Source organism: Hoplias malabaricus, chromosome 1 (genome assembly GCF_029633855.1).
Source record: "Hoplias malabaricus isolate fHopMal1 chromosome 1, fHopMal1.hap1, whole genome shotgun sequence".
NCBI lineage: Eukaryota > Metazoa > Chordata > Actinopteri > Characiformes > Erythrinidae > Hoplias > Hoplias malabaricus.
In genome coordinates this window covers 15,833,729-15,860,862 of record NC_089800.1, presented here as the reverse complement: position 1 = coordinate 15,860,862, position 27,134 = coordinate 15,833,729, and the positions used below count along the sequence as shown (strand labels likewise).

Genomic DNA, 27,134 nt, shown 5'->3' with positions numbered 1-27,134 from the left:
GTGAGTCAGTGGTAATGTGCTCCTGTTGTATGATAAGTGCCTCCCCAGGACGAAGGCACAGAGCCGGCAGTGTTCTGGCCTCTTAATGAGGCTAATTACAGAGAATTATCCTCCGTAATGTGTGGAAATCACCTGTAGAGAAGAACCTGATAAGTTTCCTCCATTCGCTATGCCTGGTTAGGGACTATTATAATACGGTTATGGCTGTTAGTCACTGCTCTGCTTATTTTTTAGACATTTTATGCCTGTAGTTTTGCTTCAAAAGTCTTTCTGGTTAAGTGAGCTGCAAATTAGCTTCATTTTGCATAATCCCTCAGTGTGATCTTTACATTTTAAAGCTTTTTGGAAACTTAACTCTGATTGGCAGCACTAATGTGACAGGATAGTTGATATTTGTTCAGAATATTGAAGATTTTTAGCTTCAGTGTGCCCCCGGAACAGAGGAAGAGCCAGGGACGCCCATGTTTCCGTGGTTACACTCATAGGTGGTACTTGGAGGTTTTGGTTTGATAATGGGTGATACTTGGTATAAATATCTGAGAACTGTTGATTTAATAAACAGAATTGAATTAATTCTGAAATTTAGGCCACTCCTATTGGTTAATGAGCAACGTCCATGAGATTTGAAGCAAGATCTGGAGGCTGATGTTGTGCTGAATGATTGTGTCGTTGATGTGGGGAAGTGTGGGTTATTTTTGTGGGTTAGTGTGACAGGTCTTTGGGGCATGGCTAAAAAATGTAAAAAAAAAATGCAGGGTAACAAACATATCCCTCTACGTTTAACCAGACTGTGACACAATATACCAGCATTTCTTTTTGTATCCCAATTTTTATAATCACAAGTTAATTCTGACTTTTTTTTATTACTCTCAAACTTAAACACAGGTTAACCGGATCTCACTCTCCGTGTTGGAAGGAGTGTGGGGCAGTAGGTGTAGATCATGATCATATAGTTTGGAGCAGTTTTGGGACTAGATGGCGAGATTAGTTTCTAAGATTTTGGGTTTTAATGTAGAGGTGTCATTCAGTTCTATGTAACTTGGAGCAGCCCCTGAAAGTTTATGTAAGAGTGATGGTAACCTATTGAATATATATTTGTTTTATATTGTTATTTATATCTATTCTATTGAAATTCTGACCTATCCCATATGTATTTTTTAAGTATTTGTAGCAGTGTTATCATTGTACTTGTTTATTTATTTACTTACTGCTTTATATTGATGTGTACTTGTAAGAAACCTTAAAATCACACAAGTGGAAAAAATCAAATATGAGGGAACTACATGGGAACTAGTGACATGTTTGAGATTTATAGTAAATGTCTATGTTCCAGAAAGTGTGTAAAATAACTTTAGTAGTCTTGGCCCTGTGTGTGGCAGTGTTTGTACTGGATTGTGTTTATGAATCTCTTTATAGACTGTGGATTATCTGTTGGAGCCCAGCGTTGTGATGCTGAGGAAGATGGTTTACGCTGATCCCACTCTGAGACACAGTTTGGCCCAAAAGCCCGAGTTCATCATCACTTTACTCCACGGTACTAACTCCAGTCGGAAACACTTCCACCAGCACCAACACAGGCAATCAATCTGTCAGACTTTATTTATATTTAGCACCTTTCAGACAAATCAAATTGACTTTCACAGTGCTTTACAATTGGCTGAAAAAACATTTAAAAAGTTATTTAAACTAATTGTGGAAAAATATAATAAAATCAAAAAGAAATAAAAAAAATGATAAAAGTAAATAATAATAAATAAAAATAAACAGAACACAGAGGCCTTGTACCAGCCCAATGCTGGAGTCTTCATACTCTTCTAGCTGGTGCATGGTGACCTTAAGATCATGTGCAGCTGCTCCACAGTGTCCCATTTCGTTTCCTGCTTTCTTTCTTTTTTTTTTTTTTTGAGATGATACACAGCTGATTTAATTAATTTTATAAAGGGGTGTCTACAAATTTTGGAGTTAGTGTTTGTTGCGAGGGGAAGGGCAGTGATTTATCCTCGTGTCATCACTTCAGGGACAGCTGTGTGTTTATGTGTGTCTTGTTTTCTTTGTTTTTGTTGAAGCTTCGTTGCTGATAAAGGAGAATAAAGGAGACGTGACTGAAGCTGCGGTCCTGATGTGTTTTCTGCTTTTTGATGAAATCGCGGCGGTGGATGTGTGGTAAGCGAATGATGGGTCTTTACCTGGTGCTTTTAAAGAAAGTCAGACATGTTCTTAAAAATGCTTCAGAAGTAGTTGGACAGTGACGTTGTTTTTTGATGTTTAGTTCCACACAAAAAATATGAAGCGCTGCAAAAACTACAGGGAAACACTCTAAAATCTTTTAGAAACAAATGCATTCTTTATAGGGCTGGGTAATGTGAATAAATAAAGAAATGATGGTTCCAATTCTTCAGCGCTTTTTCTAGAACTCCCAATGTACTTTTGCGTTCTTTGGGACGTTTAGGAATGGGCTCTGCCTCCTTCAACCTACAGCATATTGAAGATGAGGACGGTCAGGAGGACAGAGATTGTCAGATGAACTCTGGTTAGATAGTGTGTGACCCTCCGAACTGTGTTGAATGTTAAGAGAAGTGGTTCAACTAAAGAAAAACAATCCACAACAGGCTCGACGGAAGGAGAAAACATGATTGAGAGAGACACTTGTTTTTTAGAGAAGCTGGTGTTTTCTCGGTCTGTGTTTGCTGTTAGAGGAAAAACTCTTGTTGGTGGAGGCTGTGTATTGAATTTGTCATTTCTCTTTTTCAGGACTGGAAAAGCTGACACAGACACATCTCTCTCTCCCTTCTCTCTGCCTCACTCCATCATCCGGAGGTAAACCAGATCCCGAGCGCAGTAAATCTGCAGTAACTCAGTGTGCCGCAGAGTCAGAACCCAGCTAAAAGTTTGTGGACGTTCAAATATTTCTTCTGAACTGAAGGGCATTAATCAGGAGTGAGTTCTAATTTCCTGCAAAAAATGTGTGAACAGTGCTGTGAGGATTTGATGGCATTTAGCCATGACAAATTTCTGTTCTGCCATCACAGAGGTGTGGAGACTGTTACAGCTGAAGAAATGTTGAGTAAACCGGTGTCCACAAACCTTTGGCCACATTGTGTGCTTATCTGTCTACAATCACTCCATCTATACGTCTGCTTCATCTTTCTGCCTGTGCATTATCTCATTAATCTATCGTCAGTTTATCATCATCTCTCTGTCATCTATCTTCACTATCATCAGTTTATCTATCATCAATGTATCAGCACTGTCTTTCATTAATTTTTCTGTCATAGATCTCATCACTCTATCATTAATCTGTCTGTCATCACTTCAGTTTATTTTTCATCAGTCTATTATTAGTTTATTTATCATCAATCTGTTTTTCGTTAATCTGTCTGTTTACGCCTATGTTAAGGCTCTTACCCCTGTTGTTTGTTGTGTATTGTGTGTTTTGTTGTGTGTTGCAGGTACAATCTGCCGTTCCAGTGTCAGTCTCATCACGTTGTGAGTCCGAACTGCTGTGTTCTTCCTCTTTACTCTGACCTTCTGACACTGAGAGCAGTCAGAGAGACTCTACAGTTCAACTGGAATCGAGCCTGGCGATGTGGCACTGAGGCTTTACTCACACACCTGAGTAACACACACCTGAGGACCAGCACCTCTCACACACCTGAGTAAGACACACAGCTGAGTACCAGCACCTCCCTCACACCTAAGACGCACACCTGAGTAACACACACCTGAGGACCAGCACCTCTCACACACCTGAGTATGACACACACCTGAGTACCAGCACCTCCCTCACACCTAAGACGCACACCTGAGTAACACACACCTGAGGACCAGCACCTCTCACACACCTGAGTATGACACACACCTGAGTACCAGCAACCTTCTCACACCTAAGACACACACCTGAGTAACACACACCTGAGGACTGGTACCTCTCACACACCTGAGGACTGGTAACTCTCTCACACTCAAGACACACACCTGAGGACCAGCACCTCTCTCACACCTAAGACACACAGCCGCGTAACACACACCTAAGGACTGGTACCTCTCTCACACCTGAGACACACACCTAAGGACTGGTACCTCTCTCACACCTAAGACATACACCTGAGGACTGGTACCTCTCACAGACCAGAGGACTGGTATCTCTCTCACACCTAAGACACACACTAGAGTAACACACACCTGAGGACTGGTACCTCTCACACACCTGAGTACCAGCACCTCTCTCACACCTAAGAAACACACCTAAGTAACACACACCTGAGGACTGGTACCTCTCACACACCCGAGACACACACCTGAGGACTGGTACCTCTTACACACCTGAGACACACACCTGAGGACTGGTACCTCTTACACACCTGAGACACACACCTGAGGACTGGTACCTCTCACACACCTGAGACACACACCTGAGGACTGGTACCTCTTACACACCTGAGACACACACCTGAGGACTGGTACCTCTCACACACCTGAGACACACACCTGAGGACTGGTACCTCTCACACACCTGAGACACACACCTGAGGACTGGTACCTCTTACACACCTGAGACACACACCTGAGGACTGGTACCTCTTACACACCTGAGACACACACCTGAGGACTGGTAACTCTCACACACCTGAGACACACACCTGAGGACTGGTACCTCTCACACACCTGAGACACACACCTGAGGACTGGTACCTCTCTCACACCTAAAACACACACTTGAATAACACACACCTGAGGACTGGTACCTTCCTCACACCTAAGACACACACCTGACACACACCTTGAGTAACACACACACACCTGAGGATCAGCTCTTGCACAAAAGGGCTCAGCATCAGCAACACTTAGTCCACGTTTTGTTTTCGTTTTCTCCATTAAGACGGAGGAATTCTGACCCCAACTGCAAGCCTTACTTTCAGTACTTTCACAAAATACTTTCTCACTCTTCCAGAACTTTCAGGCAGGTTTTATTTAGGAATGTGCATTATGTATAAGGCAGAATAATCCAGCAATGCATTTCAATGTGTATAAATACTTTATGCCACAGCGATCGTTTCCACAGCTAAGAAAACACGTCTTCCTTTACACTACTGTTTTTTCCCGTATGAAAACTTCCGCACCCCACTGAAATTCTGCGGCAGTCCAGGATGCGTCTATTTTTGAATGACACCGAGCTGCTTTCTCACCGAGTTTAAAAACGAGCGGCAGGGATCCGCTGGGTTCAGAACCCGAGACTCGTGCCTTTATGTGGATTTGTGCTTCTATGAGACAGGATTTTCAGGTCTTCAGAGGAAGTCATCAAAACAAGCACCAGTAAATAAAAGCAAAAAGTGTATATGAAAGACAAAGACAAGAAAAATGAGCTGCCAAATGAGGTCACTATCACATTCTCTCTCTCTCTCTCTCTCTCTCTCTCTCTCTCTCTCTCTCTCTCTCTCTCTCTCTCTCTCTGTGTGTGTGTGTAAAAGACAACGCATTAACAAACAATATCGATAATATAAAATACATAGGATGTGAATACATAGATGTGTATCTGACATATTGTAGTGTCTCTCTCTCTCTCCATCTCTGCTGTCTCTCCCTGATTCCTTTCCCTCCCTCCTTCTGCATCCCCTTTCTCTCCTTATTTTCCCATCTGGTTTTCTCCTTATTTCACTCTTCTATTTTACCTCCATCTCTTTCATCTCCTTCTGTCTCCCCTTCTTTCATCCTCAACTTACAGTTCTCTCTCTCTCTCTCTCTCTCTCTCTCTCTCTCTCTCTCTCTCTCTCTCTCTCTCTCTCTCTCTCTTTCTCGCTCTGAGCTTAACTTAATTGAATGATAGTCTGAATGTATCAGTATTTACCTGTGAGTCTGTGTTAAATGGTGGACTTTCAGCTGATGGCATTAATACATTTCACTTTAAGAACTCTCTCTCGCTCTCTCTCTCTCTCTCTCTCTCGCTCTCTCTCTCTCTCTCTCTCTGTAGGTTTCATGCTGACCTGGCTCTGTCTGAGGCTCAGTGTGTGTTACTAAGAGTGTGTGATGTAAAGACTGGACTGGAGGACTGTATTAAAGCTGTTAAAACGGCCTGCTCTCACGGTGAAGTGACCTCAGCTCTGAATATGATGCATTTTTATCTTCTGACCGACCGACTGGCCTTAAAACCCACCACAGACTGCAGTAAAAACACACTCCTGAACCTCCAGTGGCACTCGGCTGTAGAGAGGTAGTGTACACCCTGTGTCCCGCCTTACATCATTGTGTGTGTTGTGTGTTTTAGAATCACGGTGTGTTGTTAATAAAGAACCCTAACCCTAACCCCGCACTGTTCTTTTAGGGAAAGAAATTAATGTCTCTCTTTTATCGTTCAGGTTTCTTCGGGTGTGTCCGGCTTGTCCCGAAGACGAGAAGCTTTTGGTCAGTGTTGTGTCCTTCCTGAACACATTCTTCAGACAAAACCACTCAGATTCCAACGATGAAGATCTGAGATGGATCCTGGAGCTACTGATAAAACAGGTACATTCCTCCAGTTGTACTCCAGTGGCTCTGAGCCGGAGAAGTGTGTTCTAGATGAAAAACAATAAAGCAGCCTCCCTCCACCTTACACCATTAGATTAGCAGCTTTTTTATTATTATTTTTCCCCTCCCCCTGTAAACACAGCACAGGAGGGGCTTTGTTTATTAAGGAAATGTGAATAAATCACTCTTTCGAGTCAAGAGAAATGCAATAATTTCTCATTATGAGCTTGCAGCGGAGCCACTCTCAAACTGGAGCAGGTGGCATTCAATTATTTTCTCTCTTTCTTTATTTGCCTATTTATATTTCCCCCATCTCTCTTCTGCTGGAGGTTAGAGTTTGCCCAAACCCTCACCTTCTCTCCGGTCTGCAACTCATTAATGTGCACATATGCAAACAATTCCAGTGCAGATCCAAAGCAGACAAAGGCGGATTTGATGGAAGGCTCATGCCGGCGATATTCTGCACTTTTTTGTAATTACTGGACGGTTTCTTTAACGTCTGTCTCACTGGAGAACCAAGCAGGGAACTGAAAAAAGCAGAGCCGAGGGAAGCTGTAATAAATGTATTATTATTATTTTATTATTTGTGAGCGTATGTAGGTGAATTACACGCAAAAGTCTGATGCTGCTGGAAATAGAACGTGAGATGCACAGCGTGAGATACAGCAGCTATTTTCCGCTAGCCGCCGTGACTCACGCAGCTGTGGGAGGGATGACTGATGGATTGCATCGCATCGTTAAGTGTTTGTGTTTATTTTAGTTTGTGCACTGCAAAATAATGCGGTCCTAGCAGGTGAAGTCAGCTTAAATCTAGTCCACTGGCAGAGGATTTGACATGTTTTCTTGAAATAACTCTTGAAACAAGCAGAATTGTCTGCCAAAAAAGAAAATCATTAAAAATTCACATAAAAATGTAAATAATCAATTTAGAAATAGGTTAAATCATATTTTAATTTTACAGCAGGTTCATGAGAAATATGAGATGTATGGATTAGATATAAATGGCAAATTGTATCATTTAAAATTGACTCTCCTTCTGAAGACAGTGAGAGGAGGGAGAATATTCCACCTTTAAACTGTTTTAATTAATTACCTGTTTATTTCAGCAGACACACGTCCTGATGGACCTGCTGCTCAGTGATGACATGAAGACTCAGGCTCAGCTCAGAGAGGACCCCCCAGAGTTTCAGGACGTTGGACACCAGCTCCAGAGAGAGATAACGGGGCTCTTTAACACCCTGCTGCGTCGACTAATGCACACATGCCACAGGTAACACGTGCCTTGACACCTTATAATGACTGGGTTCAGCTTCTGTAAGGTCAGTCTAACAAAACACACTACCATCTCATCCACTTTTCATAGTCTGCCCACACTCACACACACACACACTCACACATAAAAACACTCAAACAGCACTCTTATATCTTGTCTCTAGTTGAGGGACTTGAGTCATGAAGGGAAAGTGTCTCAGTGTTTCAAAAGTCTCAGTGTCTCAGAGTTCCCTCATCTCAGACTTTCAAGGTCTCAACATCTCAGTGTCTCAGTATCTCAGCGTTTGCTGTGTTTGATTTGTAAAAAGACACTGGGCTGAACAGAACATGAAGGAAAAGCTAAAAACAAGACATCTCTGTGGGACCTCGCCGCTCCTGATCATGAGCAACACAATTACAGAGTGGATTTTTATCTCCTCTTTCTATGAAACAGTGTGGAAAGCATGATGCTGATTCACTCGGCCAAGACACTGCAGCCAATGTTTACTCAAACCAACTTTAACCTTCATTTCTGCCTCATGAATTATTTTATTTATTAATACAGACAGACACTTAAAGACCAAATAACACAGAAACACAGTCCCACGCTTGTTGCTTGTCTTTCAGGGGGCCGGAGTGTGACTGAACAATAAAACATATAGGGGAAACAGGACATTTCAGACATTTCCACTTAGTTTGCCCATTCACATTGCCACCATCGTTCAGACATTCTTTTTAAAAGAACCAATAGCAGCTATATCGCCCCCTAAACTTCCTCCTGTGTATTACACTCTATCAGAATGATCATGTGGATCATTTCATCACTATAGGCCATTATTGAGTTCTTTTAAATGAAAAACTAGAAGGAATTTTATGTGTTCACTCACTCAGAATGACTCTTAAAACAACAAATATTTTGGAGCACTACAGAAAGCTTTTGAATAAAGTTATTTTCAACTTTACTCATATTCATAACCATACGCCAATAATAATAGTTTACCACAAATATATTCGAATTTATGAAACCTGTGCACGTTTATAAAATATTTAGCTTTGAAATGTGTTATGGATGTGTTTATTGAGTCTTATTTGACCCAGTATTTATAGAACGTGTAACAACTTTAAAAAATCATGGTGCTAACTGAACAATAGGCACAGATAGAAAAATAATAATTATCATGCATTTTAGTAAGTTAAAGTATGATTTTGTTAATTATGCATGCACTAATGTGTGAGCACCACCTTTAGACCTGTGTTTTTCCACTTATTAGCAGTGCAGTTGTTGTCGAGTGGCTCTCTTCCTGTTCACCTGGCCTGTGAGTGTTAATTAACGTTAGAACTGAGGGCTTTTGTCAGGCATTTTAAAGCCATTGCTCTTAAAGCTCAGTTGAGCACTAGAGCACATCTGTGTGGGCTCAGATTAAAACCTCTACCCAGAGAAATCTCAGGTATTATCCCAGGAAAAAGGCATTCTGATTGTACAGAAAACAGATTATCTTATTCCTCTCGTGCTGGAGGGATCCTCACCTCTGAGGTGTGATCCGTTTTTCCTAGGGATCATTTCTGAAAACACAGTGTTTATCAGACATAAGAAAATGGTGAGAAGAGGTTTGTTTGGAGAGACTCCAAATGTAGCTCTATTACTGATCCATATGTGGATATCACTGATTTTGTTTCACTGTAGATGGAACTAATTATATTCGGTAGAGTGCAAACTACATGAAAGTAAACGCAGAGCTTAAGTGCTACAAATATAAACAGCTCAAGTTACAAAAGAGTTTCTGTGGTGATTCAAACAGTGAAACTTCACTTTCCCTCGAACACACTGCTCCACATTAAAATAAGTAAAGATTCTGAACATAAGCAAACTTCCCCACAACTGCAGACAGTCCCTTTAATGCTTTCGTTTCTGAGTTTTTGATTTCCCTGAACCAGACGAATTAAGAAATTCCTTGACACATTTCCTCTTGTTAAATGGTGCACCTACCAGTTTGCCTTTAGTATTTTTAAAGTGATTATAACAGACTGTAAATCGTTTACTTATTACCAAATCATCAATGGAAAGAGACCACAAAACAGCCACTGTATACCAACATTGTACAACCCCCGGTCCAATGACCTGTTTTTGTCTGACATCTAAATTTATAAATAAAAGTTATTTATTATTTATTAGTTGAAACTCATTGGGGATGATCAATAATATGTAAGTAAATATAAAACTATTAATAAAACTAGTAGTTTGGATGCAGTGTTTTATTCTTTCCCAAAGTTTACCTGAATACATGCTTAATTTTCAGAGCAGAGGTCACTTAGATGGACTATGGTTCAATTTTCCAGTTTAGGCAGGAATATAACGCCACGTCAGTGGCCAACACTAGGAATGCTGTGTCATTCTGTTTCTGGAAATACTGTGTTTATGGCTCTTTGACAAATACCTGTTTGGCTATGTCCCGTGTTTCTTGCTACTGTAATGTTGTAGTTTCCTTCAGGATCAGAGAAGTGATTATCACTGTCAGTCACCCCCTGAATGATGATGTCCGGTGTAAATATGATGTCCTCATCTCTGTCTCTCTGTCTGTGTTGTGTGTTTTTCAGAACATGTCAGTTGCTGCGTGGAGTGTTTTCCTCGGAGCTGGCGGTCCGTTTGCTGCAGTGTTTGCGTTTGTCCGGCGCTCCACGGTTTTACGGTCTTCCATCTCTAGAGCGATCGCTCCTCAGCATGACACACACCACTGCTCTCTCTGGCTGGAGCACACAGGCACACACACAAGGAACAGAGACGCACACATTGTGCCGGAAATACCTCAGCGGACTACTGGAGGTACACAAACACACACTGAAATGTTTGTGAAAGAGAAAGGCTATGTCTGTGTCCATCCTTCCACTGTGAGAATAACTTCTCCACAGTACGGGTCTGACAGGACATGCAGCTGGAAAGACCCATACACTGAATAAAGGAAATAGACACGATAGAAGAGCATTTACACTAAACCACTAAAACTACACAACTTTGATACAGACTCAATCTAAACGTGGACTGTGAGGTTTATTTATTTATTTTTTGTCCATTTTTCAGGTGATCTCTTCGTTCTACGTGGAGTGGGGAGGGAATTCCATGTCGTTTATGGGGAAAGGTGTGACAAAGAACGCAGTGATTTGTCTGCTCCATCTTTCACATGAGATGATGACTGAGTGTAAAGATGAGGTGAGTGTGACGGCGGAGCCTGTTTTATTTTCATTAAATCTAAGGAATTAATACAGAAACGGTCTAACGCCCACACTAGAGGACAATAGGCCAGTTTTGAGCCGAGCATGGTTACGGTCACAGATGTAACAGATATAGTAGTTCATGAGAAGCTCCGGTGAGATTTTGAGGACCGGAGAAGTGAGTGAGTGAGTGAGTGAGTGAGTGAGTGAGTGAGTGAGTGAGTGAGTGAGTGAGTGAGTGAGTGAGTGAGTGAGTGAGTGAGTGAGTGAGTGAGTGAGTGAGTGAGTGAGTGAGTGAGTGAGTGAGTGAGTGAGTGAGTGAGAATGTGTGAAAAGGCAAGAGGCTACAGCAGGGGGCGCTACACATCACTTCATTGTCATGGATTTAACAGCTAATTCAAGCTGTTATCTGGAGCTTTCTAGATTATTTTTTCCTGAATATTTTCCATTCATTGTTGGTTGAATCCATGGATGTGGAACTGTGGCTCACTGTACTCCAATATGATTTAGAATAACTTCCAATGACGTTTAAGAATGTTTATTGTTCTGACAAAAAAACATTTGTCTTAATGTTACAGGCTGCATTAAATCCAGCCACAGCATTTATTATGGAAATAAATCATCAGTGTTTGCTCAAAAGTGTTCTCTGTAGAAGAGGTGTCTGAATAAATTGGAGCCATAGCAACACAATTATAAATGTGTGTGTGTGTGTGTGTGTGTGTGTGTGTGTGTGTGTGTGTGTGTGTTTGGTTGTTTCTTTCTGCAGGATTGGATGTCTCTGTGGTCTCTGGGGCAGGAGCAGTGCGCTGATGAATCTGCAGCTCAGCTCGGCCTGGCCTGGTTAATTCCCTTGTGGGTTGACAGAGACCCTGAGGTGAGAGAGAGGACACACATTAACCCACATCTTTGTATTTCTGTATACATCAGGGTACACACATCATGTAAAATAAACCTGAACAAATATAGACTAGTTTTACAGAAATAAGAAAACAGTTGTCCCGGAAACATTATGGCACTTTTCCACTGCAGGGCCCCTACACGATTCGACTCCATTCTCGTTCTCCATCAGTTAAATCTGGTCCTGGTTCTGGAAGCAGGTTCTTGTTTAGTCGCTGTTCTCTCGTGGTTCAGAGCGAGTCGAGTAGGGACTAAACCGTGGCGTGTAAACCTTGCAGAGCGCTGATTGTCCAGAGAGAATCGTCACTCTACACCACGCAACGCAGACATCCAGCACCAACTCTCCATCTGTAAAATCTCTAGCTGCAGCAGAAATCATGACGGCATGACCGACTCATGACGGCAGCTCGTAAAATTATGCCGTGGTTTTTTGAAGAGGTTCAAACGCTCCTTGGATCGGTGGCTGACGAAAGAATCCAGTGAGAGCTGGACGCTGCAACAAGGAAGGAACCAACTCTACTGATCTGTCTGAAGTGATGACGGAGGCTCCGTTGTTGTTGTTGTTGTTTACAAAGCCCACAGTTCCTGTTAGAGACAGGGTTTTGAGACAACACTGGGCTGTGGGAGTGGAAAACACAGTGGGGACCAGGGAGAGTAGAGTCCAGTATCACAGAGCAGGGTCCAGTTTAAAGTCAAACAGATCACACAAAGAGAGTCACCATTTTAAATCCTACTGACCACAGCTGCTGTTGACCGTTCCTGTTGAACTGGACCCAGGCTTGTGTCGCTAACTATGGACCACAACACAGGCAGCTCTGATTGGTGGAATGCTGAAGGACACACCCCTTTCTGTGTATGGTCAGGGAAGCAGGTCCAGATCTGGAGTCCAGTGTTTGAAAGTAAAGGATGGTCCTAGTGTTTTTTCACCGTGGAACTGGGTTCTGAAGTTGTGCCGAACGATGTCTCTGTCTCAGACTGATTCCCAGTGGAACCACTTTTGTTTCCACAGAGGAGGATGTGGCCCTCCCTCTCCCTCTTTCTCAGCACAGTGCTGTTGTGCTCAGTGTTCGTAAAAGGAAACTAGGAAGGTTATCACAAATTATCCTGTGTACACTGAGCTTTATTTTTCATGTTAACCCTTAAATGACCCGGTAACACCCACACAGCTGATGAACCCTCGGTTTGCCCCGCAGCAGGTCCTGGTTTGTCTCTGTCGTTAGTTTTGTTTCATTGGTTTTTCTCTTTAATTTTCTGGCTCATGTCCTCGCTGGTCTCTGGAGTAAAGCCTCCCTGAGTTTAGCAGCTGCTGCTCACTGAAAATGACGAGCGAAACGGGCACGAACCAGCGCCAGAAACACACGCCAGACTCTCTGTGCCAGTCCTGTGTGTGTGTGTGTGCGTGTGTTACCCCTGTGAGAACCCAATGTCCTCACAGTGATAAGACAGCATGAGATCTTGTCAAAATGAGAAAGATTTTGCTGATCTTCTGTTCTGAACCTGCTGTTTTCATGTAAACTTTTTTGGAAACATATTTAGAGCAGAAAGACTGGCTTGTGTTTATTGCGATTAAGATTAGTTTAGAATTATGAAGTTATGGTTAAGATTAGGTTTAGGTCTCAAAGGTTAAGGTTATATTTAGGTTCAGATTACAGGCTACAGTTTGGATTAGACGTGGTTCCTAAGTTTAAGGTTTGGGGTACGTTTTAGATATTAAGGTTTAGGTTTAGACTTAGGCTTATGTTACAGAAAGTAAGGCTAAGATTAAATTTTGGCTTTAGAGGTTAAGCTGAAGTTTATGTTTTTGGGTCTAAGCTTAAGGGTAGGTTCATGTTCCTGAGATTAAGTTTAGGATTACTGAGGATAAGTTTGGGTTTAAGATTTTATTAATATTTTTAAGTTTAGGTTGAGATTGAGGTTAAGAATAGAATTAGATTTGTGTTGTAGGTGTAATGTTACTTTTTAATACAAAAATACAGATGTGTGAGACCTCAGTGTGTGTGTGTGTGTGTGTGTGTGTGTGTGTGTGTGTGTCTCAGGTGCGCTGTGCCAGTTTAGCGCTGGGCTCTGCTCTCTCATCATTACAAAGCGGGTGTGTGGCACTTTTGTCCAGCTGTCAGAACATCTCTGGAGGACTGTGGGCAACACTCCTCAACATCCTACTGGAGACACGAGAATGTAGCGTTGTACGCAGAGAGGTAACACACACTCTACACACACTCTACACATGCATTACACACTCCTCAACATCCTACTGGAGACATGAGAGAGGTGCTGAATGTAGAGAAGTATGACACATGTTTTACATTCATATATCTATTAATATGTAATTCACTGTAGATACTTTATAAATATTTGTAATAACACTTCATGGTTTTTAGTGAATAATAAGAGTAACAGTTAATTAATAAGCAGCAGGGCTGAGTATTATTGCTGTAGGACGAAAACATTATAGCAGAATGAACTTTTATTTAGATCAGTTCTGCACTGTCTCGTTTCTGTCGTTTCATCATGTTTTTCCTCTGAGTGTAAAGGAAAGGCTTTTGATTGTGTCAGAATGTGGAAACTGAATATACAGCACGTGTAATGTGTGTTCATTGAGTCTAATGTAGTAAATATAGTTTTGGCATGTATTTGACTTCCTGCTGTTGGGTTTGGCGAGCAGTGGCTGGTTGGTGCAGGGAGATGGCAGTGTTGCTGACGTTTTGTGTTTTCTGCTCAGGCTGCTTTTCTGCTGCAGAATCTGCTGGTGATGCCGATGCCGTCCAGCGCTGACGAGGCTAAAGACGGAGTGTGGCAGGTATGCTAACAACAGACCAGCTGGAAACACACTTTACATGTAATTAGAGCTGTCACTTTCCATTACAGCAGTGATCAGTCAGCCCTGGGTTCCTTCCACGCTGTTTATGTGACAAATGGTCAAAATAAGCTGTAAAAATGGACTTAAGCAGACAATATCAAACCAGACAAAGTTGAACAAAGATTTAAGGAGGAATTACAGACAAACTAGGTCCCTTAAAGACTTAATTAAGAATGGCAAAAAATAAATAAAAATGTTTATACAGCACTGGACGAATATCAGAGTCCACCCTCATTTTATTAATTTAATTTTTTTCCTTCAATTATTTTTTCAGAGGTTTTCCTGAGGAGATTAGTCACTTTATTGTCCACTGCTATAAGGACAAGAAAATCCAAAATGAAATAAGTGGAAAACGGGTTTTTGAACACATTTGGACTAATAATCATCAGATACAGGGGATAAATTATGTAAAAAGTCTTGGCATGTTTACAGTAATGTGTGAATCTGGAGGCCACCAACCCACACACTGTGACACAAGACCACCCAGTCAGTTTTCTTTGTGCTGCCTAAGTCTGAAAACACAGGATAAAATGGGCAGTTCTGTTTCTGCTCTGCTTCTGACATCAAGTGCAGGGACTTTAGAATTGCCCCGCCCTCTCGTCTGAGTCTGTCCAGTCACAGCATTGGACCCATATTTATATGAAAGCACAAAGATGATGTTAAATACAGCAAAACGGACACGAGCCCGGAGAAATAAGAGCACAAAGAAAATGACAACGGAGGAGAACAGAGTAAAAGCAGCTTAAGAACACTTCTGCTCCTCACTGCTGTGCGCTCGGGGTCGGGGTGAACAGCGAGCGGCTCATTGTCATTTAAAGGAACAGGTGCTGAAAGCGGGCATTCTGAACAGGGCTGTTTACACAGGGGGAGAACACTGCTGTGGGGGTCGTGGGGTTTTGTCAATTTCATTAGGAATAGAACTATGGTTTCTCTCTCTCTCTCTCTCTCTCTCTCTCTCTCTCAGTATCCGTGTGTTTATGATGAAGGATCTGGTGTGTCTCTGGTGGGATGTCCTGCTCTTCAGGCACTTCTTTATCACTGTCACTTTTTCGACCATGTTTCTGACACACTGAGGAGCTGCTACAGTGGGCCATCACACATTCAACATGGTACAGTACACACACCCCACATGGTACAGTACAGACTCTTCACACAGTACAGTACACGCACACTTCATACACACCACAAGGTACAGTACACTAACCCTACACACTTAATTAAGCCTTTTAGTATAATATACATCTTGTGTTCATCAGATATGTGTGTGTGTGTGTGTGTGTGTGTCCATGTCCTGCAGATGTAAGAGGGCTACAACAACCCAATCAAACTCAGAGTTCAGGATCTGTTTCTACTTCCAGCACTGTGGTCAGTCAGAATCTATCAATAACTGATCACAATTATTTATTAATCAGCATATTTCTATATTGACTGTACATCTCTTACTACTGTAGCTTTCACACTGCCCATGTGTCAGTGGATAGTTTTCTGTATTTTACAGGTGTAAAAATGCATGAATTATTCAGTTTTTCTATGTTAACTTCTCATTTTCTCTCACTCTCACTCTCTCTCACACACACAGCTCAGCTCCAGTGAGGCTTGTTCCCCTGCTTTGTCGTCCAATCAGGAAGCAGTTTTCAACAGACTCACCGCTCAAGGCAAAGATTAGCACTTACTGGAATTACACAAGCTCTCATTTTCATGGAAATCAGTCAGAGCCTTTTCTTTACCATTAAAATGCTGTAATATAGTTATAATGAAATACAATATACAATATTATAATGTTGTAATAATGTTACTATGGTACAGTAAGATTCAACTTCAGCTGCCTAGCCCCACCCATTTACTTATAAAGAGTTATAAAGAGTGTAAGTCTGGACTAGAGTTGATTTAGAGAGTTCCTTGTTTGTAGGAGTTTATAAGTGAAGAGTTGTTTATTGATTTAAGTTGGTGCTAACGTTGTTCTTGTTGATGTTTGTTTGTTTTGTTGTAGGGCAGAGTGATGCTGAGAGCTCAGACTCCTCCCTCTCTCAGGACGGTCCAGATACCTTTGGCTCGGTTGCCATAGTAACCCCTCACCTACTCTCAGCGCTGTGTGGACTGTTGACCAACCTAGTGACGGTTCTGCCTGAATTCACTCTCACTGCCCTTAGAGAGAGCCGCATCCTGCAGGGGGTGGTCAGGTGAAAGTACACTTTTACTTACACACAAATGAATAAAGTTATGACTGCAAGAAAGCATGTTCTTATTAAAGGTGCATTGGGCAGTTTTTCCAGCATGTGTGTGTGTGTGTGTTATTGTAATTCACTTAAGAGCCATCAGTGGTCACAGATCCCAAATCCCAATCAGTGCACTAGCACTCTAATGGCTGGCCAGCTGTGCTTCTGAACAGTGTAAAACTGCCTTATTTTGCTTATTAGAAGCTGTCGGGCTGTGCTGAGCTGAGCTGCACAACACCAAAAACCCTTCACTCGAGACACACTCACAGATATGAGGCTCACACAGCCCTAACCCACTCAGTAACACCGTATACCCTGATAATATTTTGAGACGCCATGACACCATGAATGTAGATACTGCCCATCCCTAAGTTGTGCGGAAAAGAAACCAGGGACCATAGTGGAAAAGTGTGTTGAGGCTTGCCAAGTTGAGTAGGTGCCATGCAATGGAAAAGTGGCCTTAGTTCAGGGGGGCCTAGGTTCTGTAAAAATGGTAATGAGGGGCTCTGTAGGAAAACTCTGAATACCTCAGACTTATTTTTTGTGATGTTAGTGTCTCAGACACATACAGGTGTGTTTTGAAATCTAAATATAAACACAGACCTGTGAAGCATCCTCTTCATATTTCAGTTGCATTATCACAAAGAGTCCTGCATGTGGTACAGAGTGCAGAGGTTTTATTTAAGTCATGAGGTTCTTTCAGGAGGTTTTTAAATAACATTTCACAGCTGTAATTGAGCTTAATCCTGCACTTAACTGAGCACATTTACATGAGTTATTAATAAATAAATTTCACAATTCCACACAATAATTTCACAATAAATTTCACAAATCCATTTCACAATTCACTCACACACACACACACACACACACACACACACACACACACACACACTTGAGTGTTGGTTTACTGCTGCAACCGATAACCACAACCACTTCCTGTCAGTTTTACCCTGAATATGGAATATGGTGTAGCGGTGCTGCAATATTGCCATTTTTATGTTTGTACAGCCATATATGAGACAAAACATAAAAAACACCTGCTGTTCTCCAGCAGAACCTTTCCCAGAGCATAGGCCCTCCCTCAACTTTTAATATTAACTACATACATTGGCTATGTTTTTGATGATGTCACACCCTGGCGATTCCTCAGCCATCTTAGTCAGGGAGTCCAGGAGTGCACAGTCGTCCTCCCTCTGTCTGAGTGGATGGGATGGCCCTCTCTCTTTTCCCATCACAAGCACAGTGCTAGCCATTGCAGAGGTCTGTTTGCTGGTAAATCTGGACAGTTTTGAGTTATCCAATTTAAAAAAAGAAGCTCTACCTGGCTTTACATGTCTCTGAGGAAGCAAGAGCTCCTCACACTCCCCAGCAGGGGGCATTGTGTGGGGGTCCATGTTAGAAGTATTAGATATATTCATTAGATCCATTGATTTTCACAGGTCAAGTGAGAGACAGTGATCATCACTGTCTGTTTAGAGACAGAGCGCTTGGACACAATCATGTGGCCTTTGTTACAGTGGCTCTTACACTACACCTTCACATTCATCACGTTTATAAAATTATCAGCATTATTCATGCCATCTGGAAGTGGTTCTAATGTTTTGGCTCAACTGTGTAGGGCTATAGTTGTTTTGCTATATTTAATATTAATTATGTTTATGTTGTTTTGTGTGTATTTCAGTGCGTTAAATGTTGCAGAGGTGGAACGCTGTTTGTCTGAACTGAAGAACCCTGCTCTCCTCCCTGCTGATGTAGAGGAGGCCAGAAATCAGGTGTCTGTGTTTATCTAATGATTAGGTGGACAAATTAATTGTAAAGACTTTTTTGTTTAATTAAAAAAAATACTCAATTAATACAGTTCTCATTTTATTCAACAAAAAATTACCTAAAAATGTAGCATAAAAATGGCGAGTGATGAATTTATTGGGTGCTGCATTCGTTATGAGCTCCATCAGGAAAAAGCACTGCAGAAGCATGTGGTGGGTTTGTTCTGTTCTTGGGGATAATATTTTGTCCAAAAGCACGTGTGAGTTTTGTTTTAGACGATTTATAGTTGGGGATATAAAATATATAATATATATTTTTTAAAAAACATGCAACATTTCTAACTCCTTTTGCATCTTTCTCTCTCTCTTTCAACCCCTCCCTCTCCTTGTCTTTCCCTCCTCCCGCTCTCAGGTGTTGTGTGGTGTGTATTACGTGAGCAGTGTGTGTAAGCTGCTGCGCTGTGTTTCTGAGTTCAGTGAGGAGAAGTTCTCTCAGACAGAGTTCCTCACACCTCTGATACACAACCTCATTTCCATCCTCACACTCCATCTACTTCACACAGGTAACATAACCATCATCTCTGTCTTCATACTCCCTCTACCTCATAGAGGAAACAGTGCACTCATTTCCATCCTCATACTCACTCTACCTCATAGAGGAAACAGTGCACTCATTTCCATCCTCTACCTCTCAGAGGAAACGACACACTTGTCTCCTACCTCCCTCATGTTTAGCTGCTAATTTCAGCCTGTACGGATCTATGAAAGAAGCCCAATACAGGACAGCCAATCAAAATGAACCTCATTTACATATAGCTTCTTTAAATACGTTGACATCCTCAGTAGAAAAATTAACCATGAAAAAATAAGCTAAAATAATGTTTTTGTGCAAAAAAAATATATATATATAGATTTTAATGATATGCACATATTAAAAACATCACCTGCCTTGTTTATTTAAACGTTTATTTAAATTTCATTCTTAGCCTGTTGAATGAATCTCTCTCTTTATGTGTGTACTTGTGTTGTTTGTCCATCCTTAGATGTGTGTACCTACAATGCACTGCTGCACACCTGGACAGATGTGTTTATGCTGCTGGCTACTCTGCTGCTGCGAGGCTCTGCTGAAGTCACTTCGTTTGTGTGCAGCGCTGTGGGGAAACACTGGAGCAGCTTCTCAGGTGAAAACTCAGCCTCACACACTTCTCCTGGAGCGAGGGAGGAGGAGGAACGAGAGAGCGAAAGATGGGATGAAAAAGGGCAGGGAGTGGGGGATTAATATGATGAACAAGTGAGAAATAAGAGTTAAAGAAAGGGACAGTGAAAGGAAGAGTGAGTGAGAGAAAGAGATTAAGAAAAATGAGAAAAAGAATGAGAGAGTTCAAAGAAAGATGAAGTGGAAGAAAAAGAAAATGAGGAAAGAGTGATAGCAGCCTGGAAAAAACACTGAGAAATCGAGAAGAAACATCATTGACTGAGAATAAGAAAAAGAGAGAGAGAGAGAGAGAGAGAAGAGCAGAGTGATAAAGAGTAAAATTCTGTGAGAAACTAGAGAAAGAGGAAGTTAGAAAAGATAGGGTTTGAAAGTGTAATCTCAGCTTATTATCTCTGTCTAGTTGTATGTGTGTGTGTGTGTGTGTGTGTGTTTATGACAGACACAAAGAGAGAATGTGTGTATAAGAGAATGAGAGACTGCATGTATATGAAAGAGAAAGAGTGAGACATAGAGATAAGGTTGTAGATGGTTTCGCAATGGGATGTGACAGGTGTTTTTGTGTGTGTGAGAGAGAGGGTGAGAGAGGTGTAGTGTTGTGTGTGTGTGTGTGTGTGTGTGTGTGTGTTTGTGTGTGTGTGTGTGTGTGTGTGCGCGCGTGTGTGTGTGAGAGAGACACCAAGAGAATTCACAGCTTGTTATTTTCCTCGAGTCAGTCTTTGTTCACTCATCCTGAAGTTTGGCGTCTCACTGCTCTGTCTCATCTACTGTTTTCTTTTCCTCTTCTTACTTTTCCAGTGTTTATTGTTCCATATCGCCCATAGCTCCAATAAGTAAACACTCACCGCTGCCCTCTACGGGTGCTATTAACAAAGGTGCCCTCTAGAGGCGTTATTAACATTTAGATAAGGAATATTTTTCGAAACATTCCTTTAACTAATCCTCGGTTCCTTGTCTCTGATCCCGTTTCCTGGTGTTTTTGTCCCTCCACAGACACTGTCCGTGCATGTGTGGGGCTGTGGGGGTCTGAGCCCCCTCTGTACTCCGCCTGCCTCCACTTCCTGTGTGTGCTGTTCTCCCAGGAAGCGAAGAATAGAGGAGTGGTGACAGAGGAGTGCCGAGCCGCTGTGTGTGGAGGAGATCTGTGTGAAATTCTGCTGGAGGTAAAGCCCTCTCATCTGCAGAAAAATACTGCCCCCTCAGGGCTCTGCGTCCAACAGCTGCAGAACAACTGCACAACAACTGTAGAAATAAAGTGGAAATAAAGCAATAAAGCCATCACTTTCTGTTTTAGAAAAGCATAAGTTCTCACTTATACTCTGAATTAATATAATATAAATTATATATATATAAATAAAATATAAAAAATCACTAGTAATACTGGTTTGTTTTAGAAGAGGTACACTGCTGGATTTGTGTTGTTTTTTATTGTTGTGTGTGTGTTTTATACTGTATTTGTTACAGTAAGTTTCTCTGCAAAGCACCCTGTAAACACATATTTACATCAGTGGACTTTCCCTTTAAGTTTTGAGAATTTTATTTTATTTTTCTTGCACAGAGATTTGAGAAAATGCAGTTCCAGGACCCCCTGAAGAAGGTCACTGCTAAGACCCTGACGGTGCTGTTGGCCTTGAGCCCCAGCGCTCAGAGCTACGCCTGCAGAGGTTCAGCTTCTTATGGTTTTTAAACACAGCATATCGCATTTAAACATAAAGACTCTGCTCTGTATTACACATCTATCACATCTTTACCCACTTAACAATTCTAAGGTTGGGAAGGGTCCAGTAACTGAACAACTCTGACCACAGTGTGCTTGATTTCTTGTTTGTGTTTGCAGTGGGGTTTATTGATAGCTGTGTAGAGCAGATGAAGCAGATTTACTCCCAGCTTCAGTTGGAGTCCCTGAACCCGGGGAAATCCTCAAACAGGAAAAAGGTAAGAATCATTTCTCTCTTCCAATAAATCAATAACAGAAAAGATATGACTCTGGATTTCCTCCATTCCTATTCAGTCTCTAATCCTCTTCTCTGAGTGTGAGCAGCGGTGTTTGTTCCGGGCATGTTCAAATTAATACAAGGATCTGGAGGAAACCAACCCACACACTGTGAAACCAGCAAGTCAGTTGTCTGTCCGCAGCCTAATTCAGAAAACATGGGATAAAACGAGCCTCTCTGATTCTGCTCCACTTCTGACGTCAAGTGCAGAGACTTTAGAATTGCCCCGCCCCCTCCTCTGAGTCTGTCCAATCACAGCACTGGACCCGCGTTTATGTGCGAGCACAAAGACGAGGTTAAACGCAGCAAAACAGACACAATGAGCGCGGAGAAATAAGAGCATTGAACACAAACAGAGAAGAAAGACAACAAAGAAAAAACGGCTAAAAAGATGTTTCCACTTTGAAAATCACTAACATCATGTCCTTTAACTGCCATTTTTCAGACTATTACATAAAATTATATGCAGCTAATGTTTTTTTTTTTTTTAACTGATCTTGCACACTTTATGGTCTTTCACTAACCTCCCTGACTTACCGATTAGTTTGTTTGTTTGTGAACAGGAGGAGAGCATCTTGAAGGAGCTGAGGATGATGCTGGAGGTTCTGAGGAACTGTCTGTACCAAAATAACGAATGCAAAGTACGTCACCAATCACTGTCTTTGCTTTTTCTGAGCTGAGCGGCAGAGATCTCGGCTCGAGGCCTGTGTGTGCTCGGGGCTGAATGCTTTCTGTGTCTTTCTGTCACCTGAGAGTCACTCATTCAAAAAGGTGATATTTATTGCATAGTTTTGGAAATACAGTTTAAAAAGTTTCCTAATAATCGTTCCATTAGTTTTTAATGTGCACTCATTACCATCCAGCCTCTTCCAAAACAGTACAACACCACAGATGCCAGGCTCCAGATGTTTCTGGACTTTGAGTTATTGTAAAAATACAGCGTTTAGTTACTGTATAAAAACGTGGAATGAAATATGGTGCTCTAGAGCAGCTACACATGAGCCTAAGCTCCCTATGCGCAATAATGAGGGTCTGCCAAAGGGACATAATCCTGCTGTGAGAACATCCCCTGTATTTTCTCTCCGAGGATGTGGCGACAGATCTGAGGCTTTGCTCCTCTCTCCTGGCTCTCTGGCCCTGGCTCCTGCTCCACGACTCAGTTATGAGCTCCGCCCTGGAACTGCTGTGTGTTTATACGGCCAACTGCAGCTCAGGTAAGAAACAGAGAGACACTGGTGAGAGACACAGAAACACAGGGGTGTACAGAGAGGTAGGAGAGGCACATAAAAACAGGTGGGAAGCAGAGGTACTGGAGAGACATGGGAGACAAGGGAGAAATTGAGAGACATGAAGAATAGAAACAAAAGGATGTACAGGGACACAGGAGATACAAAGACATAGGTGAGAATTAGAGGCACTGCAGAGAAGGGAAAAAGAGATACGAGGGAGAAATCAAGAGAAAGAGAAACAGACACAGGTGAGAAACAGACATGGGATAAATGGAGAGACATGAGAAAATAAAACAGGTGAGAAACAGACATGAGAAAAATGGATAGACTCAGAAGATAAATGGGTGAGAAATACTGGATACTGGAGAATCTAAGGAGAAACAGTCAGAGGAAACAGTGTGACACAGCAGAGAAATAGAAGTTGAAGAAACAGACACAAGGAAGAAATGAAGAGACACGAGAAAGGGATGAAACAGACACGGATGAGAATCAGAGAGGCAAGAGAGAAACAGTGAGAAATGAGAGAAATATTGTCACTATCCAGTGAAAAACATGCTTCTCCCAAAATAGTAACTTTACAGGAGAAAGAAAAAACCTACTTAACAGAAGTTAAGTTAATTTCAAGTCATTTTGGAGCATTTCTATTGGTCCATTCATCACAAATTTTGTGAAGGACAGCCTCTGTGTTCAAATGATGAAGTGAACAAAACATCCACCAACATGGAGATATATAGCGTCACTCTACAATTAAAAACATCTGCATCATGACCAGCAGACATGGAATTTAAATTCCATAAAAGCTGCATTTCATTCGTTCATGTTGGTCTCTGCCTGGTGTGGATGATGATGATGGTGGGGATGATGTAAGAAGTGTGGTTGTAAGCTAACTGTAACTGCGCTGAGTCACAGCTGTAAAACTGTGAGAGCTTTATGTTTCACTGATGACGTCTTCCTCACATAGCACTGACACCAGCTCACAGCCTACAATAGACAGTGTGTGTGTGTGGTGGGAGGGGGGTTACTCTGTGTGTGGGTGGGGGGTTACTCTGTATCTGGGTGGGAATAATTGGGGGGTTTAATCTATACAAATTTCCATTGTAGGGTAAACAGTAAAGTGTGCTGTGAGGCAGTGGAACGGTGTTCTCTGAAACAGGATGCGGCTTCACACCTGTTCTACTGCTCTTCACCAGAGCACGGACGTATACTTTCTCTCCCTTTCTCTTTCATTTTCTTTTTTTTCTGTTCTGCAGTGTGGGGGTGGCGTGTATATGTGTGTGTTTTATTTCAGTTGTGTGTCTGTAACAGCTCTGTGTGTTCAAAGTTCAGGAAGATAGCATCTCAACAGTTTCTTGTCCCCCACAAAAACCTCATTCGTTCTTGTTCATTTCTAATAATATTTAAAGGTGCAATCAGTCATTTTTGCAAGTGATACGTAGGGAACAAGCTTGGTGTTTAGACCATTAATGACCATTAATACGTTTATGCTCCATAAAGAGGGTCCCCCACACTGGGATAGTACAGAATCTCTGATACCTCCAGGCAAAATACCTTTTTTATATAATATAATGGGTTGGGGACAGGAGAATACATCCACTTTTCATTGTAAAAAAAAATTATATAAATAAATAAAAAATAGGAGCTAACGTTAAAGTACCCAAATATGATTATGCCTTTACAATAATGACTTGCTTCATCATCCTCAGGTTTTTAAATCTTTGTAGCTGTTTTATTTCTGTCTTAAGGCTGACTGTTGTAGTAAGAGTAAGAGTTAAGTACAGGCCACTTTTTCTCGTAATAAGCAGACTTTTAACACTTCTGTCAATGCTTACTTACCTACGCTAATGTAATCAGGCTTTTATAAGAAGCCAAGCTTCCTCCTTAAATCACAGCCACCGGAGTACGTCACGCAGATTGCCGCTTTATTTATAGAACGAGTGGGAGTGGAGGAGGTGTCATTTTCACTTTTTTAGACTTTATGAGGCAATCAAATATATGTTAGAGTTTCCAAACTTCACAAACAGACACAGGCACACACACACACACTCTCACACACACAGCTAAAATGTCAGTTTTTAGAGCCCTAGGTAAAGTATTTTTCATCTTTCAGAGAGAAACTTTCATTTAAAGGTCATGCAGTTCCTGTAGCTTTGTCTTTCCATAACAAACATTTGAACACGTTATTACAGGTCACTAATGAGGAGATGGTGATGTTAAATGCTGAAAAAATGAGGAAAGCACCAGAATATAATGGTTATTTTTACTGGCTGTTTTATCAGAAACACCTACAATACTGTACTATAGTTTATTTACAGACTGGAGCTCTTCTGTTTTTCTGTTTCTGCACAGTTCATCAGGTTTAGGGGATGTTCTCGAGGAGGTTAAATGTACGTGTGTGTGTGTGTGTGTGTGTGTATATATATAACATACTGTTGCATAAGAAAGAGGAATGTAAAAGTATATAAAAACTACAGAAAAAGGAACATACAGCATAAGGGACCCACCCATAACTGGTGCAAGTGTCTTACAAAACCGTCCCCATCAGACAACTGTCCATCCTTCCACTGTGAGAAGGACAACTTAGCACTGTGGGTCTGAAAGGTTGTGGATTTATTTCCCCCCAATGCTAAGAAGTATCTCCAATAAGTAAAATCTGAGAATGTGCAGGTTAACTACATTTGAACTGACCAACTTTATAAATTATAATTAGTTTATAATTATATCTCTCAATATCCCCTCTTTCTCTCTCTCTCTCTCTCTCTCTCTCTCTCTCTCTCAGCCTGCAGAGCCGTGTGTGGAAATTCAGGTCCGGGATCTGGTTCCGGGTTTGGTTCTGGTTCTGCTGTGAGAGCTCCGGTGTGTAACTCTGTGATGTTGTCGGTGATGAAGATTGCGGCTCAGGTTTCTGTCGACAGCAGCAGCCGAGTCCAGAGTCTGAGCTTCTCTCTTCTGTCAAACCTCTCCGTGTCCAGAGACTGCAGAGGAGTAATAAACAAGGTACCGCACAAGTCCGGATCGGTCAAACTCCATGCCCTGTTAAAAGTGCGGTCAGTCTTTGTTTTTCACCTTCTCAGAGGAGCAGACAGTGTTTGTGAAAGGGCTTATTTCTTGCTGTTTACGTTCAAAACACACAAAAGGAGGAATCTGACTGCTCTGTCATCTCTAAATAAACCAGTTTGTGCTCCATAGAGCGGGTCCCCCACATGGGGGCATCCATGTATAATACAGGTTTAGTGCAGAATCTCAGGCACCTCCAGGCCGCTAGGTGACAGTGTAATGGCTGTTTCATAACATGAAGAACAGTCAGTGGAGAAAATGAGATTTGCGCTTTTAACGTTGTACTCAAACAATTTCCCCCAGACTACAGTAGTAGTCGTTTACAGTAGATGCTGGAACACATCTGTGAGGATTTGATAGGATGTGACAGGGCTAAACAAAATCATAATGAAATGCTGTCATATTGCACCATGTTAATCAGAAGTTATTTAATTTGGTATCTATTATTATTATTAGTAGTAGTATTATTATACTTGTTATTAATCTTGTTTGTGTACTAGCTCCTGTGTGAAACTGAAAAGTGAACTGCAGGCGTGTTTTGGCTGCGGCGGCTCTTTTCCTCTTGGCGGGTCTCTCTACAGTGGGCTGTTTGGCGGGTCGCCATGTGTTCTACTTGTTTTGGTTAAAAGAGTGGATTAAGGCTTTTGGATTTTGATGCAAATCAGTCGCTGCTGGATCTTCCACTTAGAAACCTGCTGTGAGCTTGAGCTCAGAATCTAACTCCCTCCTTATCTGTATTCGCTGTGGGTTATTTATTGATTTCTTGCTCAATCGAAAGAACAGTTTCTACAGTTTCAGTTTATTATTATCGTTATTATTATTATTTGTTTTTTTCACCCAAGCAAAGATTCAGCCACAAAAAAACCTCAGCTCATTTTGACTGAAAACAATTCTCCATTAAAAGATTAACAAGGTATGTAATGAAATGGGCAAATGCAAATCGGCA

General features: G+C 41.6%; 1 protein-coding gene across 3 annotated transcripts in view; it reads left to right on the top strand.

The window, feature by feature from the left end:
* rttn (rotatin) overlaps nucleotides 1–27,134 on the top strand; it is a 53,666-nt gene that overhangs the window by 22,195 nt on the left and 4,337 nt on the right. Inside the window, exons 22-46 of one of the 3 annotated variants that reach the window (XM_066643958.1) lie at nucleotides 1,417–1,534; nucleotides 2,067–2,163; nucleotides 2,752–2,817; nucleotides 3,450–3,656; nucleotides 5,969–6,208; nucleotides 6,354–6,498; nucleotides 7,608–7,771; nucleotides 10,348–10,573; nucleotides 10,829–10,957; nucleotides 11,726–11,833; nucleotides 13,893–14,051; nucleotides 14,576–14,653; nucleotides 15,678–15,822; nucleotides 16,011–16,078; nucleotides 16,293–16,368; nucleotides 16,704–16,893; nucleotides 18,614–18,704; nucleotides 19,111–19,261; nucleotides 19,742–19,879; nucleotides 20,905–21,074; nucleotides 21,470–21,575; nucleotides 21,749–21,846; nucleotides 22,469–22,546; nucleotides 22,993–23,119; nucleotides 25,911–26,128. In XM_066643958.1, coding sequence (XP_066500055.1) covers nucleotides 1,417–1,534; nucleotides 2,067–2,163; nucleotides 2,752–2,817; nucleotides 3,450–3,656; nucleotides 5,969–6,208; nucleotides 6,354–6,498; nucleotides 7,608–7,771; nucleotides 10,348–10,573; nucleotides 10,829–10,957; nucleotides 11,726–11,833; nucleotides 13,893–14,051; nucleotides 14,576–14,653; nucleotides 15,678–15,822; nucleotides 16,011–16,078; nucleotides 16,293–16,368; nucleotides 16,704–16,893; nucleotides 18,614–18,704; nucleotides 19,111–19,261; nucleotides 19,742–19,879; nucleotides 20,905–21,074; nucleotides 21,470–21,575; nucleotides 21,749–21,846; nucleotides 22,469–22,546; nucleotides 22,993–23,119; nucleotides 25,911–26,128 — 3,393 coding nt within the window. Of the gene's footprint in view, nucleotides 1–1,416; nucleotides 1,535–2,066; nucleotides 2,164–2,751; nucleotides 2,818–3,449; nucleotides 3,657–5,968; nucleotides 6,209–6,353; nucleotides 6,499–7,607; nucleotides 7,772–10,347; nucleotides 10,574–10,828; nucleotides 10,958–11,725; nucleotides 11,834–13,892; nucleotides 14,052–14,575; nucleotides 14,654–15,677; nucleotides 15,823–16,010; nucleotides 16,079–16,292; nucleotides 16,369–16,703; nucleotides 16,894–18,613; nucleotides 18,705–19,110; nucleotides 19,262–19,741; nucleotides 19,880–20,904; nucleotides 21,075–21,469; nucleotides 21,576–21,748; nucleotides 21,847–22,468; nucleotides 22,547–22,992; nucleotides 23,120–25,910; nucleotides 26,129–27,134 lie in introns of those variants that run through there. The other 2 variants (XM_066644754.1, XM_066645018.1) reach the window with 2 other exon arrangements.